At 37.6% G+C, this 18652-nt stretch overlaps 1 protein-coding gene across 4 annotated transcripts in view; it reads right to left on the bottom strand.

Annotated features, from left to right (window-relative positions):
* LOC119790901 (glutamate receptor 3-like) overlaps window positions 1-18652 on the bottom strand; it is a 138228-nt gene that overhangs the window by 51739 nt on the left and 67837 nt on the right. For all 4 annotated transcript variants that reach the window (XR_005281781.1, XM_038296677.1, XM_038296663.1 and 1 more), the window contains exons 4-8: window positions 18050-18237; window positions 2637-2690; window positions 2277-2438; window positions 1425-1592; window positions 1055-1159 (exon numbers count right to left, since the gene is read on the bottom strand). Coding sequence is in view for 3 of the 4 variants with exons in the window: in XM_038296677.1 (XP_038152605.1) it covers window positions 1055-1159; window positions 1425-1592; window positions 2277-2438; window positions 2637-2690; window positions 18050-18237 (677 nt within the window). In the remaining variant the exon portion in view is untranslated. The remainder of the gene's footprint in view (window positions 1-1054; window positions 1160-1424; window positions 1593-2276; window positions 2439-2636; window positions 2691-18049; window positions 18238-18652) is intronic.

Raw genomic sequence — 18652 nt, 5'->3', positions numbered from 1 at the left:
AAACTTAAATCTGAATTGATCTAGTCTGAGGTTGGAAACTCTGAGTTTTGGCTTTTGCCAGTGTACGGCAGCCTCGCTTCTGTCAGTGATCCCCAGGGCAGCCGTGGCTACAATGTAGCTCACCACAATCAGTGTGTGTGTGGATGACTGAATTTAGTGTAAAGCGCTTTGGTCAAGTATTCGCACTTGAAAAGGCGCTATATAAGTACAGGCTATATACATGCTACGTGTTTGGCCATTTAATAGAGAAAAAATTGAGCCAACGCCTGATAGCATCCGATTTTAGCCTGTTTGGTGGTTTCCTACATGACAGAGAATTTACACAGGCATGTTCATTTAAAGTTGGAAACAATATCTATGTATAGCTTCTTTAGTTGGTCACTAGCTCTGTAAATTCAATTAAAAATAAACAGACATTTGACAGATGAAAGCAGATTTTTACACAAGTATAATAAATGGCTTGATTAACTTTAAGGCTATTTGCACATTTGATCCAGAGTTGTTCCAAAGACTCTAACTTAATTAAATTAATAAAGGAACTCATTATTATTTCTGTGCCAACAGATATCACAGAAATAATAATGAGTTCCTTTATTAATTTAAAGTCTTGATTAAAAAAAGGATTTTGAAATTTTTTATGTAAGGAATTGCTGTACAACATTGAAAAGTAAGCTTATCAAAACAAAAAACAATATATATAAAGACTAAAAGTGGTTAAAGAAAAACATGGTAGTGTGAAAGGGTAAGCATAAAGTTTTATTTTTCTTAAACTCTAGGCTGTCATTATCAGCTGAAAGGATAATTTCCAGAACAAGATCTCTGAGAAAACTGGAGCTCAAGTGACACAAGTTGGATTTGCAAGACTGAGCTACAGTCAGCATCTGTTCAGCCAGTAAGGAACTGAACCATAGAGCGATGCACTGTGTCTGTCTGTATTCATGACTCAATGCACACTGTGCTGATAGTTCTATCATATGTTGGCTCTGCAGATAATAAAACTAATTTAGGATTCATTAATTAATTAAACTGTTTTCAAGGCTGCATGCTCACTTACCCTCCTGGGACCCTTGGGTTTCATCTCATACACGTCAATTGTGTAATTAGACCGCCGCCCAAATGTGTCAAACTGGATGTTTCCTGTCATACCTGGAACTTGGACCTGCCGTGGTGCCGAGAAAACAATTATAACACCTGCTTCGAGCAAACAGCAAGAAGGCAAACTGTTTGGCAGAGAATGTTCTCGAAGGCTCAGAGTCTTTGTTCAAATTTCTAGCAGAACAATAACAACTTTATATTAACAGGAGGGAACAGAAAGAAAATGGCACTAAATAAAATCAACTACATAGCAAACAAAACTGATTAAGATATATAAATTTAGAACATGTATTAAATTAGGATAAAGTAGGCCTTTCCTATAGTCCTACCATTTTGAGTGCCCTTTCTATGTCAATGCCTTGGCTCCAAGGCACAGCGGGGTTGGCGAGGCAGTCCCCTGCACTTCCTCTGCGTGAAACATCTACTCGCTGGCGCCGAAGATAACGAAAGGCCTCCGCGATCACAAGGATGGCATCATGTGTTAGAGCTGATGTGTACTGTGAAAAAGAGCCAAAGACAGCTTTGAAGGAAGGCATTAGGCAGCAGAGAGCCAACATGATGTTACCACTACAACATAATATATACGTATTCATCCACCCATTAATTATAACCACAGGATCTGAAAGACCATCGCCTGGGAGCTTAACTGTGAGAAGAAATGAAAACGTGACTTATAAAGTTGTTTACAACTGAAATTCGTCTTTTTAGTATTATTACTCTGAAATATAATATGAAGCATTCTAACAAATATACAGGACCCACTGTAAGTCATTTAAACACAGTATAAAGCATGTCATGTTTTAGGCTTTTTTTTTTTACTACAGAAACCTGGCATTTTAACCTGACAGTCTGAAGCTGTGCAAAGAAAGCATTAACCAGAGAAGCAGCCAAGAGCCCAACTATCCCTTTTTACCTGATTAATTAAACCCAACATCTATTTCTTCAATGTATCATTAAACAATTAAATGAACCATTAAATTAGGAAATATGAAACATAATAATTAAATATCCATTTTTTAAATAAAATATTCACATTGACATTTCATTACTTCACTATGTATTTATTTATTTAGTGTTCAGTAAAATTTATGAGAGCTACTTTAAAACTTCAGAGCTGTAAGTTTAGCAGTAGAGTAGTGAATAAAAACCAACTGCAGTATCGGCAGCTATGCCTTATTGACCTTCAGCGGGGTGTTTTTGGCTTCTGGAAATTCTCTTTCATCCAAGCGCTCCCACCGCTGGAGGAACTGCTGCACGATGGGGCTGTCTGGGTTGATGATCTGGAAGCCGGTAATGTTGGCCCCACCAGAAAAGACCCCGTCCAGACTCATGTTGGAAAACCCCTGAGAGCAAAAAAAAACAAAAATCAACTGACTCATAAGAGAGGAAGAAAGTTAAAAACTCAGTTAGCTCTGACATCATGGGAACTGAGTTCCCTGTAAGGGGTTACACCTCTCTTCGCTGAATTGCATCACACTAAGAACTTCTTTTTGGTGTTTTTTATTATTTTTGTCACGCGTTGAATCTTTGTTAGATCTTACCAGGTTGGCTAGGATATAGTGGTATCCTCTGGTGTTCTTCCCTGAGGTCACCACCTTCAGTGTGCAGAAGAAGACACACAATGAGCTGCAGAATATTTACAAGATTTTCATTCACCTGAACAGAGAAAACAAAGCATTTTTCAAAACAGCATACACAGGGGCAGGTTGTGTATGTGTGAGCTATATGGGCCCATGCAGAGTGTGGAGAAACCACAATGACAGTGCTTGTTCCTTCCCATTAACTTCAACATGTAAAATAAGGTCAAGGCTCTGGCAGGCCTCCCTCTCTCTTTCTGCAGTCTGCTTCTCTGTTCTCCACCTGCCTCAGTCAAACATTAGACTTAATTAAACCTTAACATTACGAAATCACCTGTAGGAGGATGAATACTGCAAGATTTCTTCAAGCTTCAGCTCTGGTAAAAAAACAAAACAAACCCTTTCTTATCTATGTTGCAGAGTACAAAGGCTTTAAAAGACTCTCTGAGGCTGGAAAAATATTCTCCCTTTTTTTCCAGGGTGATGAAGTTGTTGCAAAAAACAGAGAAAGTACTCATCCCGCTTTAAATTTTTAACATACTGCCATGGAACTCTAACTTTATCAAAACCACATATGTGTATAAAGTACTCAAAAAATAAAAAGTAAAAACATCTAACAGAAAATTACTTTAGTAATGATATTCAAAATTATTTAACATGTGTGGTCAGAAAATTTAGATTTCTCTTATTTCATATATTGATTTATGGTATTTACTCACTGAGAAAAGTGTTTTACTCAGTCTGTTTCGCCTGCAAAGCCACACAATGCCTGAGTGAGAGGTGTTTGTAATAAAAAAGCATGATTGGCTGTAAGGAGGGTGGAGACAGAGGGCACTCTGAGTTTACTGAAGAAAACCTGCTGCTGACCAGGTGAGCTCTAAGCAGAATGTTACTGCGGTAACAGACACAGGGGTTGAGGAAACTCTATGTTGTGCTTATGTTTTTTGCTTAAAACGGAAAACTCAGAATTTCCCTGATTTCAGGTTTAAAAAAACATAAAAGTTTTCAGTAAACCTGCTTCGTAAAACGGACCGCCGTAAGTCTTTATAAACTGTTGCCTTGCACCAGAGCAATGTGCAGTGGGAGCTCCGATGTTTTCAGCAACATGGAGGTCCTTCCTCCTGAGCACATTACAAATCCAATGAAAATAGGTTGTTGCAGTCTTTTGTCATGTATGGCTGTTGTGTTAGGCCATTTGAAGCATGATGAGTGTGTTTGTGTAATTTCTTGAAAATTTGTTCCAGGACTTCCAAAGAAATTACACAAACGTACAAAAAAGTCAGCTTCCCTTAGACTAAACTGAAGCATGCTTTGTAATAAAAGACAGTTAAATTGATAGCAAAGCAGACAAATCTTAGCACCATTTGAGGACTGAACCAAAATTGTATTTTGTGAAGAGTGTCTTCTTGTTTATTTTTTTGGTTTGAACGAGCATACATAAAAAAAACGCACTTTCACGCTTCGGTTTTAACTGAAGCCCAACACCAACACACTTTTTAACATGAAAAAAAAAAAGATTTCCAGGTGATAGCTTGTTTAATGCGTGATAATCTGCAAAATAAAAGAATGTGCAACATAAAATTCCAGCAGATTAAATCCAAAAATAGGCAAGGAGTATGAATATGCTTTAGGAGGCACACTCTCACCTTCAGCGTCTTCATACCCAAGGCAGTTTGTTTCCCCCCACACACCCTAAAGCCCTTTATTTATCCTCTCCTCAGAGTCAGTCTCTAGAGGGGGAGCGTCCTTGATGCTCCAAGGCTGAACCCCCGACAGCTTTATAGCTTTGAGCAATTTCAACAATAAATCCAATTACCTCTCTTGCAGATACAAACTGATTTCATTGTGCTTCAACAGGCTCCAATTTAGAAGCTGCACCTCATAACATTTCAACACATGCACACATTTCCGGCACTTCCTCTGACTTATTGTTTTCACAGAATGTCTTCAAGAAGCTTTTGATTTGCTTTCCAGTCATGTGAGAGGAGAGTCGCAGTGACCAAAGGGACATTTAATGAAGCTGCAGCGCCTGGAGACGGGTTACATATCCTAGTGACAGTGCAGTGAGATACTTCTAAACAAGCTCTGTAAAGAGCATTCTATTTACAGAAAATAAAGCCTTATTGCTGCAAAATATTGTAAGATCAAAATAAGGTTTTTTTTTTTTGTTTCATTGTGCAAACAAAGCAGTTTTATTTAATGCTTCATGTTAGGGTCTGCAAGCTGCTACTGCTGCAATTCACTGATTAAATGGAAATCAAATGAATTTCATGCATCGTGGTTTGGTCAGTAAAAGCTGACGCTAAATCCTTGATCAATAAATGCTGACTGTATTCTTTCATGGACATTCAACTGACATTTATCACATTTTTCTTTAGCTAAAGTATGTAAGTTCAGAACAATCAATGCTTTGAATTGAGTGAAAACAAAAGTCCTTGGCAGATCATCCATACACGATCAGCACATAGAAAGGAAATAAATCAGTACTCTCATTATCCTAATGGGGACGGAGGGATAATTCATGACTTGGGTCTTCTGCTGGATCGTTTCTATGTTTGCTAACAATGAAGTGCCAATAAAAAATGTTATATACTGTGCAGGTTCTTAGGTAGTTGCAGTTAAAATTAAAATGCCAGAGAGACCCTTTTCTTAAAAATGAAAAACTGATGTATGGAAAAATAACACTGAGAAAATACTGTAGTCAGATCACTAAAATGAGCAGTTGTGGGAAATATGGTTAAAATCTTCTTAAAAATAAAACTTTTTTTTAGACTATTATATGATTTCCAAATCAGATGTTTCTGCCGATGGATTTGAGAGGAAAAAACGTCAGCTGTGATCAAACAGTGGAGCACATGTTCAGGGTGCAGCTCTGTATGTGTAGGAGCCGCTACCTGTGCCGCTATAGCGGAGTCAATAGTGCCACACAGCAGTAAAAACGCATGCAGGTGAAACAGAGCGGCATGAGGGAGTAGCAGCATGCCCAACGTAGGACTTTAGTTCCTGAAGACACTTTCGGATTTGAAATTTATCTCAAGTTTTAGAATTTGTCATGGTGAGTTTTAGGGCTAAAGCAATTAATTGGATTGATTAATTAATCGATTATTGAAATAATCATATACTAATTTAGTAATCGGTTAATCATTAAATGGAGTATAGAACATCTAAAACATGCCTTTAGCTGACAGAGCGACCCACTTAGAGCAGTAATTATATAAAAATTGTAAACGAATCAGTCTTCCAACGTTTTTAGTTGTATTGTGAACGTGATGTGCTGACATGGATGCAGCTATAAAGACGACGGAACAGGTGTTACGCCAAGTATTACCTCTCCTCTCACAAACTGATGAGTAAACGAATTGAAAATTGAACGAAAAGGGAACTTTTAAACATATTCTTAATGTTTTTATATTTCTTATACATGGATGCTATAACTGGAAGTGGTTTATTAATTTGTTAATATTTTTTTTTGTGCAGCAAAAACACACAATCTTAAGAATGAAGATGAAATTCCGTGTGATTTTGCAAACAAAAAAAAGTATTTTAAATTCTGGAGGTAGCACACACATATGAATGCCTATGGCAGAATTCAAATGAGCGATTTTAATCTTAGTGAATAACAGTGAGATCAATCTAGATTGAAAAAATGAATCACTAATATAAATATAATTGTATGTATCAGTGAAACAAGTTATGATGTCTGTATAATACAGAATGTAAGCAGAAAAGGCTTCTGGTGGAGTTTATATTTTCTTCTTGAAATAAAAAGAACAGTATTGTACTAAGGAAATGATCTTATTCAATCATACTCACTATTTCAAATTTGACATTATTAACAAAAAAAAAATCTTTATAGGGTCTAAAACAACATAATATCAAAAAGTGTAATTTTTTTCTTAAATTAAGAGCAAGTCTTTTTGATTTAAGTGTCATGACTTCAGTTTTTTTGGTTCTGTTTAAGTCTTCTTGGTGCTTCTTGGTGCTTAGTTCAACAACACTGTTTACACAGGTTAAACAGTGTTGGTGCAACACTGCTTCCCTCTCCTAAGGCAGCGGACACTTTGCCAGAACACTTTTGAGGCCGACCTATAGTCCTCCTCCATGGCCTCTCCGAACTCCTCCCAGACCAGAGTTTTTGCCTCTGCGACTGCACGAGCTGCAGTATGCTTTGCCTGCCGGTACCTGTCAGGAGTCCCACTAGCTAACAAGGCCAGGTAGGTCCCCTTCTTGAACTTGACGGCATCCCTTCATTCTAGGCGCCACCACTGGGTTCGGGGAATGCCACCACAACAGGCACCAGAGACCTTACAGCCACAGCTACGAATGACCGCCTCGACAATAGAGGAGAACATAGACCACTCTGACTCCATGTCTCCAACCTCCCTCGGGATCTGGGAGAAACTCCGGAGGTGGGAGTTAAAGACCGCACTAACAGAGAGGTCCACCAGACATTCCCAACGGACCTTCAAAACACACTTAGTCGTGCCAAGTCTGACGGGCTTCCTCCCCTGCCAGTGGATCCAGCTCACCACCAGGTGGTGATCGGTTTACAGCTCAGCCTCCCCCTTCACCGGATTCTCGGAGACACATGACCAGAAATCAGATGACTTGTCGATGCATCGGATCGTCGGCTGTTGGATCGATGGATCGATACAAAACGATTATTATTTACATCCCTAGTTCCGGTACTCTCCTTAATACCATACAAATATGTGACAGATACAGATCTATGCGATGATCTATGGATAAATAGTTTTATTCTATATAAATAAAAAGACGAAAAGCACAAAGCCAGTTCTAAGTCAAATCTATAAATTTATTGTCATGAACCCACTTTCATTAACTTATGATGTTTACAATGGAAATAAAAAGAAATACATAACAAAACTAAGACATGAAATAAAAGATCATTAATAACATAAAGAATAGATAATATAATATTGTAGCTAATTCACTCTGGTTGTGTCCAACAGAAAGGACCACTCAGACGTTTAACAGAAGCTGAACTTCTACCGCGCTTCATGCTGGTATCAACACAGCCTTCAACTACATACAACCCTGTGAGCATGCGTGCATCTTCACAGGTCTTAAAGTCACAGACCTCCTTTATTCATCATAGATAACTTCCACAAAAATTTCAATAATTGCATTACTACTTCCTTCTGTAAAATATATCTATTTTCAGTATTAGTCCTGGCCTCAACAAACCCATATAACTCAAGCCATATCATACTTATGGCTGAATCCTAACTGTTAAATGTATGTCAAGATATTTATTTGTGTTGTATGTTGTGGTGCAAATGCGATGTATAACTGACCCCTTTTTAATAAATAAAGGTTTATCAGTTTTATTGTTTTATAACGTATAACCCCTGCACATGGGGTAAACGGATGGAAATTAACCTTTGGCTACATTCTGGCATGTTTACATTCATGTTGATTTTAATGTGTGTCCATTAATTGCAGCGTCTCATTCAAATAAATAATTTAAATTCAATTAAAATTAGTCCTATGCTGATGAAGATTCTCAGTCATCCAGGTCCAGTCATTCAAATTCATTCAGTCCTTCACTGTGAATCCAGACATTTGAATTGAGAAAGCTTCCTGGGCGGGAAGCGAAATGTCTTCAAACCTTGGAAACCAAGTCCAGTGGATTGTTTTTTTAAACTTTTATGGAATTAGTCCTATGGTTGCGTTTACTTCATTTTGCTTTTTTTTTTATATATCTTTAGATCTGCTGTCTTAGTTAATTTTCCTCCATGATAGGTAATACATGGTTAATTTCTGCAAAAGTTTCTGCAACATTAATAGTGCAAAATTTATGTAATTTCAGGATTTAAATTTCTCTTATCTATTGAAGCAGTTTCTAAAACATTAATATGAAGAGGTTATTTCGAAAAAAAAGGGAAAGAATTGACAAATACTGTATTATTTTCTATTTCCAGGTGGGGGCACTACATCACATATATGCTCAAGGCTCCGAAATGACTAGCACCGCCGCTGATAATGCCTTTTCACTGAAAATATGTCACAGGTGTTTTTGCAGCTTTCTTTGATTTGCTAATGCTAAGTTGTGTAGTGAAGGACTGTTCGGAGTCAAATTCGCTCCACTTCGTTTCAGTCATTTTGGAGCCAGGTTAACATTACAGGTGGGATCTTTTATTTTCATCTAAAAACCAACAATCTAAAAAAACCTACAGATATATGAATGTACGGCAGGAGTTTTGGTCAAAGAAATAGATCTTATTAAAAAAACCTCCTAGGACGCTTCAGGGTCAAATTTAGAGGTTACCGTTCCATACCGGGCCACTAAAAGCACTGCTCTAATGATTAAAACCACTCTGTCTAAATGTTACTAACTTTGTTGACTGAACAAAGTTTTTTTTTTTTGCTATTACAGAAATCCAGAACACTTTAAAAAATATTTGATTGAACTTGGTTTGTAATATTAATTATGAACTGGATCAAACTCTGAATTTAAAAGCTGTTTTAGGTTGATGTTATTATATGACTGAGATCTCTGACCCATCTAAGGTACTTCCACAATACCTGCAAAGGTGTATAAAATATTTTTAAGCACGTGTATAAAGCCTGATTTGGTATCTCTAACTCTTTTTTGTACTTTTAATGTAACTTCTAATTTATACAGCTTCCACTCCACGTCATCCTGCATGGATCTGCACAGCAAATGCATAACATTTACAGCCAATAGTAGCATGCACGGTGTCTGCATGGGAGCAGTGCAGTTAAATTCAATTTCTATTATTTTTGTCTGACATCGCAGTAAGGCTACAATAAATATTCAGAAAGCAAATCCCTGCAACAGGAAACAGAATAATGATTTGCTAGTATTTAACTTTTTTTAAAGTGGTTTTTGTTTTTATAATTGTCAACATGATCCTAATACTCTAATTTAGATTTAACTCATGCAATGCAGTATTCAGACTAGTAAATAAAGAACTCATGTACTTTTTGGAGATGTATAAAATATATACAGTAAAACATGAAGTTCAGAGGACAATCGTTTCAGGATTTCTGGATCAGTCCATCTTTGTGGCTCCTCCCGCCTGCTGCGCTGTCTGAAGCATGGCTGGGCTGCGAGACCATCAGCCTAAATACTCCTGGGGGAAGGGACTCTAATTAAGCAGTCTGGAGCCTCAGTCCTGTAAAGAGCTGGATGTCTGCCCATTTGCCTCTCTGCTCACAGATACCGTCTTTCCTTCATTACAGCGATTCTTCAGAACTAGAGTACACATCCTGAAGTCAATAACTGTCCTGTTACACTGATAATCTAAATTAGAGTTATGATTCTCAGAGGGATTTCATTGTCAAAGAACCTGGATACAGAGGAAGAAGCATATGGCTGCATATCAGACAAACACTGCTTCAAAAGCTGCAGAGGAAACCCACCGCAAAGCTGGATCTTTAAAGAAAAGATAGCAGCTGCACTGCCTGTGCAGAAATGTAGTAGAAATGTATTAGCTTCAGAATATATAAGCTTAGTTCAGTAAAAAAGGAGCCGTTAAACAATATTTTTAGTTGTCTTTTCACCAATGCTGTGTGCATTTAGAAGCTAACAACCAGCTGCACACTTCTAACAACCACCGTCTTCTTAATGAGCTCAGTTTCAACTAAACTGAAAAGCAACCTCTAAACCTGTAATGTTTTTAGCTATGTACCTGTCTGCCAGCTCTCCTGCTTTAAATGTGTTTGATGTTCCTGTTTCTTTTTTTTCTTTTTTATATACAGGCGATGCTTTTTACTTTGACTTCTCTAGGGTCTCCTTTAGATCCCCCCCCCAACCCTGTTAGGCTATGTGTTTTACTTTTTCAGAAGCCGTGTCATCTTAGCTAAAAAAAATAATATATATCATGAATAAAATTGGTGCCAATGAAAATGAAAGTTATTGTCCAAACAGTGCTGTAAAGATATTACTGTGGTAAGAATGCATAGTTGAAGCTAGAGCATCACACCTACACTTTCCGTGATACTCATATTTTGTGTTGCTGAGAACGTCTAGGAGTATGATGGAGTTTAAGGGCCATACTAAGAGATATATATTTTTTTTATTAATGCAAAAATAAAGTCACAATATTAGGCAAATGAGATTAAAATTGTAAAATTGTGAGAAAAAATAAGGGATGTAAATTAAAAAGGGACTTATATTTAATTGTCAATTACTGGTTTATTATGTTAAAAATTGATAGCATTCAAAAACATACATTTCTGTTAGTGTTACCTCCGTTGGTTAGAGGGTGCCACGGCTCGTTCTTAACCAGAGTCTCACTGGTATTTGGAAGAGAAGTAATGACTGAGCAGAGCAATGTTGCCAGATTGGACGGTTTACGGCCCAACTGGGTAGTTTTCATTTTGATTTTTAGGGTAAAAATTGCTTTGGGGGGGTGGATATCATTTTGGCTGGTTTGGAGTCAGATTGGTTGTTTTTGAGTTAACCTATTTAAACACATGTCCACGAATCATTCATCATTACTGGTTTGTCCACTAGTTTTAGCAGCAGGTGGATCTGGTGTGATAAACCTGGTGCTGACGATGGATGCGTTCTGGTTGGAAGAGGAACCTTTTAAAGATGCAGGAGGAAATCACTGCTTTCTGGATTTCTGGTGCAATTAAACTCCTCACCCTCCCTATATCAAACACACCAGTTGAAAAAGCCTTTTCCCCAAGTTGCTCTGTTTAAAGACAAATCCAGAAATCACATGGGCCTGCCGATTCCGTAAAGTTTGATGGACTTACGAACTGAATTAACACAGAATGGATGGACAGCAGCAACAATGTGTCCTCCCCGACAGTTATTGGGGAAATTTTATTCAACCGCGTACTGATGACTCAAATCACAATGGATTATAATATAGCTAACCGGAGTAAAAGTTCAGCGTTCAGATGTTCAATGTTGCAGCCAACAATCTAATAGGCATTAAAGGTAAAAATTCAAAGTCAACCATAATAAATGTAATTATTTCAGTTATGTAAAAATAAGCTTAGCTTATTTGTGTGTGCGTACTGATTTTAGTTTGTCTTCTAAATGTAAAAAAAGGTGTGATTTATCTGGTTATAAGTCCATCTAGAAACATGTTAATACCGTATGTGATGTGTTACATGACACTCACTGGATCTGACATCGGCGTGGTGGCTTGGTCAGAGTTGTTTATGGAGAACAAAACTGGGTAGATTTAGTTGAATTGTAGGGTTTTGACATGTAGTGTTGAATTAAGTTGTACTGAAGTGTGTTCATGTTCATGCAGTAAATATAACAATATATTAATTGGGCAGGTTGTTGTGTGATGTGCCGGTTTTTAACAGGGCTGGAAAACCTTGCCTCTATCTGGCAACACTGGAGCAGAGGAAAGCCAGAGGTGAAAAGTGCATAGATCCAGAGTCTGGTCCAGGATTATTTCCACTGTTTAATGGCAACAAGGATGCAGAATTAACTTTCTGTGGTTCTATATGTAAACATAAACACTGGGTAAACTCCTTCAGTTATAACCTAAAAAGGTCAATTTAGCCCACGCTGCATGGAGGAGCAGCAGAACTTCTCTGCTCCATTTCTAAGGTCAGGATGATAGAAAAGTGGAGTGCAAAATGCAAAACGTTTGTAACATGATTGAAAAATACCTCTAAGGAATGAGCACAATAGATGGAGAAGGATTTATGAGTTAATGCTCTTCATAAAGCAAAGCTTTAACATTCCTTTAAGAGCAACCAAAACCAGAACAACCTGTTTAAAAGCGTTTCAGTTTCTCCCAACACTGATTTTTTTATTAAACACAGAAATCGACATCACATTTAGCGTCAACTTCATTGAAACAAAGTGGTAAATAATCCTGACAGTATGTCAGATCGACATACCCTGTCTGTAAAAGATTGTATATCTCTGTAAATTGCACATCACATATTTCACATATTCTAATCATACTGTATTTTTATTCAGTAACCTCAAGGGTTCCTATTTTGTTAAATCTCATTAAAAAATGTGTTCAGTCAGTATTTAAAACAGAAAACACAATAGAATTAATCATCATTTTAATTAATTAGAATATGATGATATATTTTTTTATTGAAAATATTGTAAAAAAAAAATATTTACAAGAAAAACAGGTCAGGTTTTTCAGAAAATCTCTGCTTATCAGTTAAACTTTAGTCAACTGATAAGATCAATCAACTTTAGATTAATTCATTAATTGATAAGTTGCTTCTCTAACTGTGATCCATTAAGTTTCCATCCATTTCATCCTTGCATCCTTTTCCTCTGTGCTTTTCGGTCATAGTGGAATTCAAGTGCACCTCTGGGTGCTCAGCTGGGCTCACATTTCCATCCAGGCGACAGACGCAGTCTATAAACTGGTTATTCACAGACTCCTCTGGCTTCCCGGCGCACAGGACGGGGCTGGAGGGGATCAATCCTCTGTGGGGTTAGTAATAAATTCTCTCTGCTTTTATGTTTAATGAGAATCCTTAAATATGCAATAACTCTGCTTTACTGTGCTAAAGAGATGAGTGAACTTATAGTAATACTATAAAATACATGGAAGCTGTAAGCATAGATATTACCCAAATGTAGCATAAACCAAACTACTGAGTCCTGCATCAATGTTTGGATCTGGCATTGTGTCTGCATTCTATTTATTAAAAAAATAAAATCAAAGGATAAATGCCTCACTGATAGAAATGTCCAGAGCTGCTGATTCCTGACGGATCTAAGTAGCATTTGCCCACTCCTGCCTCTGTGAGAGATCTTCCCTCAAGCTAGGAGAGTAGGCTATTTATAGTAGGCTCATTGTTGGTGCGGTTACGGGACAGTGTGTCCTACTTACAGGAGCTGATAGTACATTAAAGAAAGTGTTGATGTCACAGCTTGTGTAAGGAATCATCCTTGGGGTGTGGCATTCACAGGGATGGATGCCGCCCCAGACCTTAAAGTGCTGCAGAAAAGAAACCATGGCTGAACCTGCTTTTGTGCGCTGCAGAGAGACCTCCGATGCCTTGATTGGATGACTCAAACTTAACGTGAAGGCAATCCAGAATCGTTTAAAGCAAAGCTCTGAGAGAATGTGAAGGGCAGACAGAGGGAAGCATATTTCACTTGATGATCAAAATAATTCCCAGAGCTGTATAAAATCACCCCCCTTCACATCCAGGGGAGAGGAAACAGATGCAGATGAAGGTCAAAGGAGATTTGTCTGTGTGGTAATAATAAAGATCATTATCATCAGGGTAGAAGTCTTCACAGTCACAAGTCTTAACCACAAGGTTAAGGCGTAATGGCTTTTATATGAGGATAAAAGTATAATAAAATTCTAAGAGGGAGCACATTACTCTGACTCCTAAATCCCTTTGCTACAGTATGTAGCTTTGATTAAAATAAAGAAGATATTTCTGTACTTATTTTACTTGGATTCTAATTTGGTCTCTTAATTTTAAGCTTTTTATCTTCTATTTTTTTCTTTATTTGGTCTTTAAAGCACCTCTTTTTACTGATAGCTGGAGTCAAACCATAGTAATAAAGCTCAAACCTTTGCAGTTAATTTTTACTATCTGCATACACAGTGGGGCCAAAAAGTATTTAGTCATCCACTGATTGTTTAAAGTCTCCTCCTTCCATCAGTGAGAGCATTGAGGATTGAACTAGGCTGGGTTTCCAGCTGGAAAAGTATCTAAACACAGTGCTCAGACAACATAGGACAGGCTCTGTTAAAAGAATATTTCAAGGTCTTAAAGTGGCCCAGTCTACACACTGAAGGGAGTTGAACGTCTGTGTTACCTGGCACCAGTCTCCAAACTCCTCTGCTCTAGAGATCTGATGGAGAAATTGACCAAAATACACGCTGCAGTGTGAGCAAACCCGGTGAAGACTGACTGGAAATGTTTGCCTTCTAACACCAACAAAGGTTAGTAGCGCAGTCTGAACATCGGTAACAACTAGCATTTATTTTAGCAATAAAAAACAATTAAACTTTGCTCTTTCCCCAACTTCAATCAGAATAGCATCTGCATAAGAGCCACTATTTCAGATATCTGAAGATCAGGATGTTTTTTTTTTTTTTTTTTTAAATAGCAAACATAAAATCGGGAGCATTTGATTCACTCTTTTAGTACAGAAGGGAACTTCATTTAATATTTTACATTCATTATTTTTTTTATTGTCCAGACTATGCAAGGCTTGGGGACAGGGTAACACTTTACAGTAAGATACACAAAATGTAATTTACTTCTAACAAAAACCCAAAGAACTAATAAGTGTCAGGATTTGGTTGTGGGTTGAGGACCCAAATGCAGAGGTGAGTTTTGTAGATTTAATGAAAGCTAAACAGACGACTGAGGCAGGAATCCAAAAAAATCAAAAAATCCAACAAGAAAAAGGTAAAACAAACCAGAAACCATGGAGACTTCAGGGGGAAACAATCATGACGAGTTAAGACACAGTAAGACGGTGTTGAACGAAGTTAGACGAGGAACCAGCACTGAGGAACTGCACAAGGAGAGGATTTATGGGAGACTGAACAAAAAGAGGACTAACGAGCAGATTGGGAGCAGGTGTGAACAGAGCAGACTGGGAAGGAGCTAGGGAAAAAGGAGAACAGAAGAGGGCAACAGAAGGCAACATATAAAAACCTGAGAACTGAAATATAACCAGAAAACACAACGAAATAAGAATTAAACCAATAAAACTAGAAAACATGGAGCAAAGTTAAACTGAATACTCAAAAGAAAATATAACAGAACCAAGACTGTGACAATAAGTAACTAATGGGCGGTTAGCCATTACGCAATGGGGAACACCCAGTCCAGTCTGATTATGGGACAACAGCTTCTGGTAAACACAGAGTACAAATACCCTGGAGTCTTAAATTATCAACCTCTTCCCTATAAGGCTTATATTGACAATTGTGTTAAAAACTCAAACATACACTGGGCTGCTTCTTTCACAATAAAACCTGTTTTTCATTTAAGGCAAAAAAGCAGGATGTCACAGAAACATTTTTTATTGCTTTACATTATAGAGACTTGCTGTACACAAATCCTTCAGCTCCATGTCTATATAACATTTACTCTGTTTATCATGCTTCTCTGAATTTCATAAGATCATGAGATGTATTCTAGAGTGGGAGAATTTTCCTTTTCCACCGGACTGGTACTTTACATATAAGGCCATGCGTGGTATTTTTCTCTCATACATCTGTTCTTTGATTACCATGAAAAGCGTTGCTTCCTATTCTTTGCATTCTAATAATTTGTTGCTCTCTGTTCCATTTGCATGGACTAAATTGGGTTAAAAAAGAGCTTTTGTTTACTCTGTGCCTCCAACATGGGGCGCATTGCAAAAAGACTGGAAACTCAACTGTCTTCATTGAGCATTTAAGTCCAGGTTGAGAACATTTTAAACGACATCATCAAAATGTGGTTGTTTTTCATAATCTACCTGTTTACCTGTGCTTTTATTTTTGAAACTTCTGATGCCTCTTGGCCAGGACAACCTTATAAAAGAGCATTTTTTTTATTTCAAAGGGTCTTTCCAGGCTAAATAAAAAAAAATTAAATAAAATGTGGAGTAGCCCCATGATAAGGCTAGGCTGAGTGTTTCCCAGTAAGAACTTGTTAACCGTTCCTCATGTGTTCCCTTGGCACTCTCTGGAGGTTAATCACATTTTCTGTAAAGTGTTAACACCTGACCACTATAGGACGAAAGCCTTTCAGCGGAACCTGCTCTGCTTCACAGCTATGTTCTGTGTTCATTTCATTTTGCTCTGGTATATTTAAAACTTTACCAGATATGCTGCATGTTGAGTTGATGCTGCAGTCCCTGATGATTGTGCTTGGAAAAAATTAACAAATTGTCAAAATCAAAGTTTAGCTTGTGCCTTTATAACAGCAAAAATATTTTTTTTATGTTTTCAGAAAAAACATTAGTCCCATTGACTAAAATATGACCGGAGGAACTCATAAGATTCCATTTGTGTTTTTAACTCACTAGATAATAAATTGATATTGTCCCAGAAGGTCTACAAACCTCTTTCAAAGGATGTTGATGATTTAATCTTATTTTTTTGGGAATGTTTTTTTGTTTGTTTTGTTGGTCCAAAAACATGACTGTTAGGTTAATTGGCTTCTCTAAATTCTCCTTAGCTGTGAGTCTGTGCGTGAATGGTTGTTTGTCCTGTTTGTCTCTTTGTTGCCCTGCGATGGACCTTAATGGCCAATCATGTACGTCTTCCAGGAAACTTTATTGGGTTCATAGTCAATTGGTGACATCATAATGCACATCTTGGTGTCCTTTGCATAGTTGGTCATTTCTGTTCATGTAGATATAAAAAAAAAAAGGGGCCATAAGGTACACCCTTTGGTGATGCCACATGTGTTTTCTGTGGTCTCTGATCTTAAGTTGCCTACTGACACAAAGAAATTCCTGCACTTCAAGTACGATTCCAACCAGTAAAGTGCTGGACCAGAAAGGCCAACCAAGTTTTCCCGACGCTTTACAAAACAATAATATTGTTGAATGCTGTGCTAAGATCCAATACAAAAGGCTTACAGAAACAAGAGCAGTGGAAAGTGAACCTTCAGCACAAAGAATACAACACTGATGCCTCACTTCTCACATTTGGCCGCTAAATGCTGTACAATAAAATGTTTCCCCGGTAAAACATGAAAAATTAAAGAGGCATTGTGCATTACAGTCTTTCAAGAAATCTAAATAAATTAAAGGTGTGAACTTACATTTTCAGTTACCTACATTAAATGGATCCAAGATAGTCAGAAAACTCTAACTTGATCCTTGTTTAATAGGCCACATTAAAAAGACGTTAAAAATGTCTCAACAGTAAAACAACAGGGAGCAGACAAGTGTTGGAAAACAGGAACTGATGATCACCAAGGAAACACGGATGAGCAGGCTCAGTAATTCCTCCATGTGAATTAAACCCAGGTGACCTTAAACTACACACACAAACACACCCACACACACAAATAAAGAGAACTGGGAATAACGAGCTCTAATTGAAAGTGCCCAGCTCGCCTGTTATAACACCCTTTTCAAATGAGAATTTTGAGACGCGAGCCAATCATGATGCACTCGAGGAGCTTAGGGTAATGACAGAAAAACGAGGGGGAATCGACATAAAATGCCAGAAAATCTGCCCTATTTTACAGAGTTTGTACTAGGACATGAAGAACAGTAAGAGCAGAAAACATGTCTGCTCTTTCAGAAGAGATTAAATACGCTGAATAATTAGGATAAAGAAAAAAAACATGCATAGGATGTTAAAGATTTATTTTCTGATACTCAAGGACAGGTTTGCTTCCAGTGTGCTACTTTTCTTTAGGAAAACTAGGACGAGGCAGCAGTGTGTGTTGCTCAGTACCTGCTGGAGTATCAAGTTGATCCTATCCACTTCGCAGTCGATGAGAAAGCGTTTCTCCTGTCGGCGGTCCATCTCCTCGATGATGCGTCTGTACTCTGTGGGGTCCACAATGTTCCCAACCGAGCGAGCTGTCACCTGCCAGTTATTGGCTACAGCAGACTCCATTATGGCCTGGAGGATTGCAAAACCTTGGGGGAGATAAAGGAGGAAGAGCTCCGTCACTGAACAGAGTTTTTTTTTTTTTTTTTTTTTTTATCACAAGGTTGCATAGAACTTGATGAAAGCCTAGATTATAAGCAAAATAAGACACAGATCTGTGGTTTCACATTTCCATAATATATTAAATACTGTCAGTAGGTTTGTAAGGAAACTGAGTCTTGCTGATGTGCTCCTGAAATTTTCTCAGATTTAGATGTTGTATTAGCCATTTGTTACAGACTGCAGCCTTTGCAGACATGCAACACATTTCAAAAAAGGTCATTTAAAAAAAAAACAAAAGTTGAATTTTGCTAAGCTTATATAAAGAAGTAAATTTTAAAGGACAGAGCCAAATTGGTCTATTATTGCGCTACTTAAGGTGGCTGCATGTCAGGTCTAACACCT

The sequence above is a fragment of the Cyprinodon tularosa genome, unplaced genomic scaffold (genome assembly GCF_016077235.1).
Source record: "Cyprinodon tularosa strain WSP-4 unplaced genomic scaffold, ASM1607723v1 ctg110, whole genome shotgun sequence".
In the NCBI taxonomy this organism is placed as follows: Eukaryota; Metazoa; Chordata; class Actinopteri; order Cyprinodontiformes; family Cyprinodontidae; genus Cyprinodon; species Cyprinodon tularosa.
This window is presented reverse-complemented; position numbering and strand designations above follow the sequence as displayed.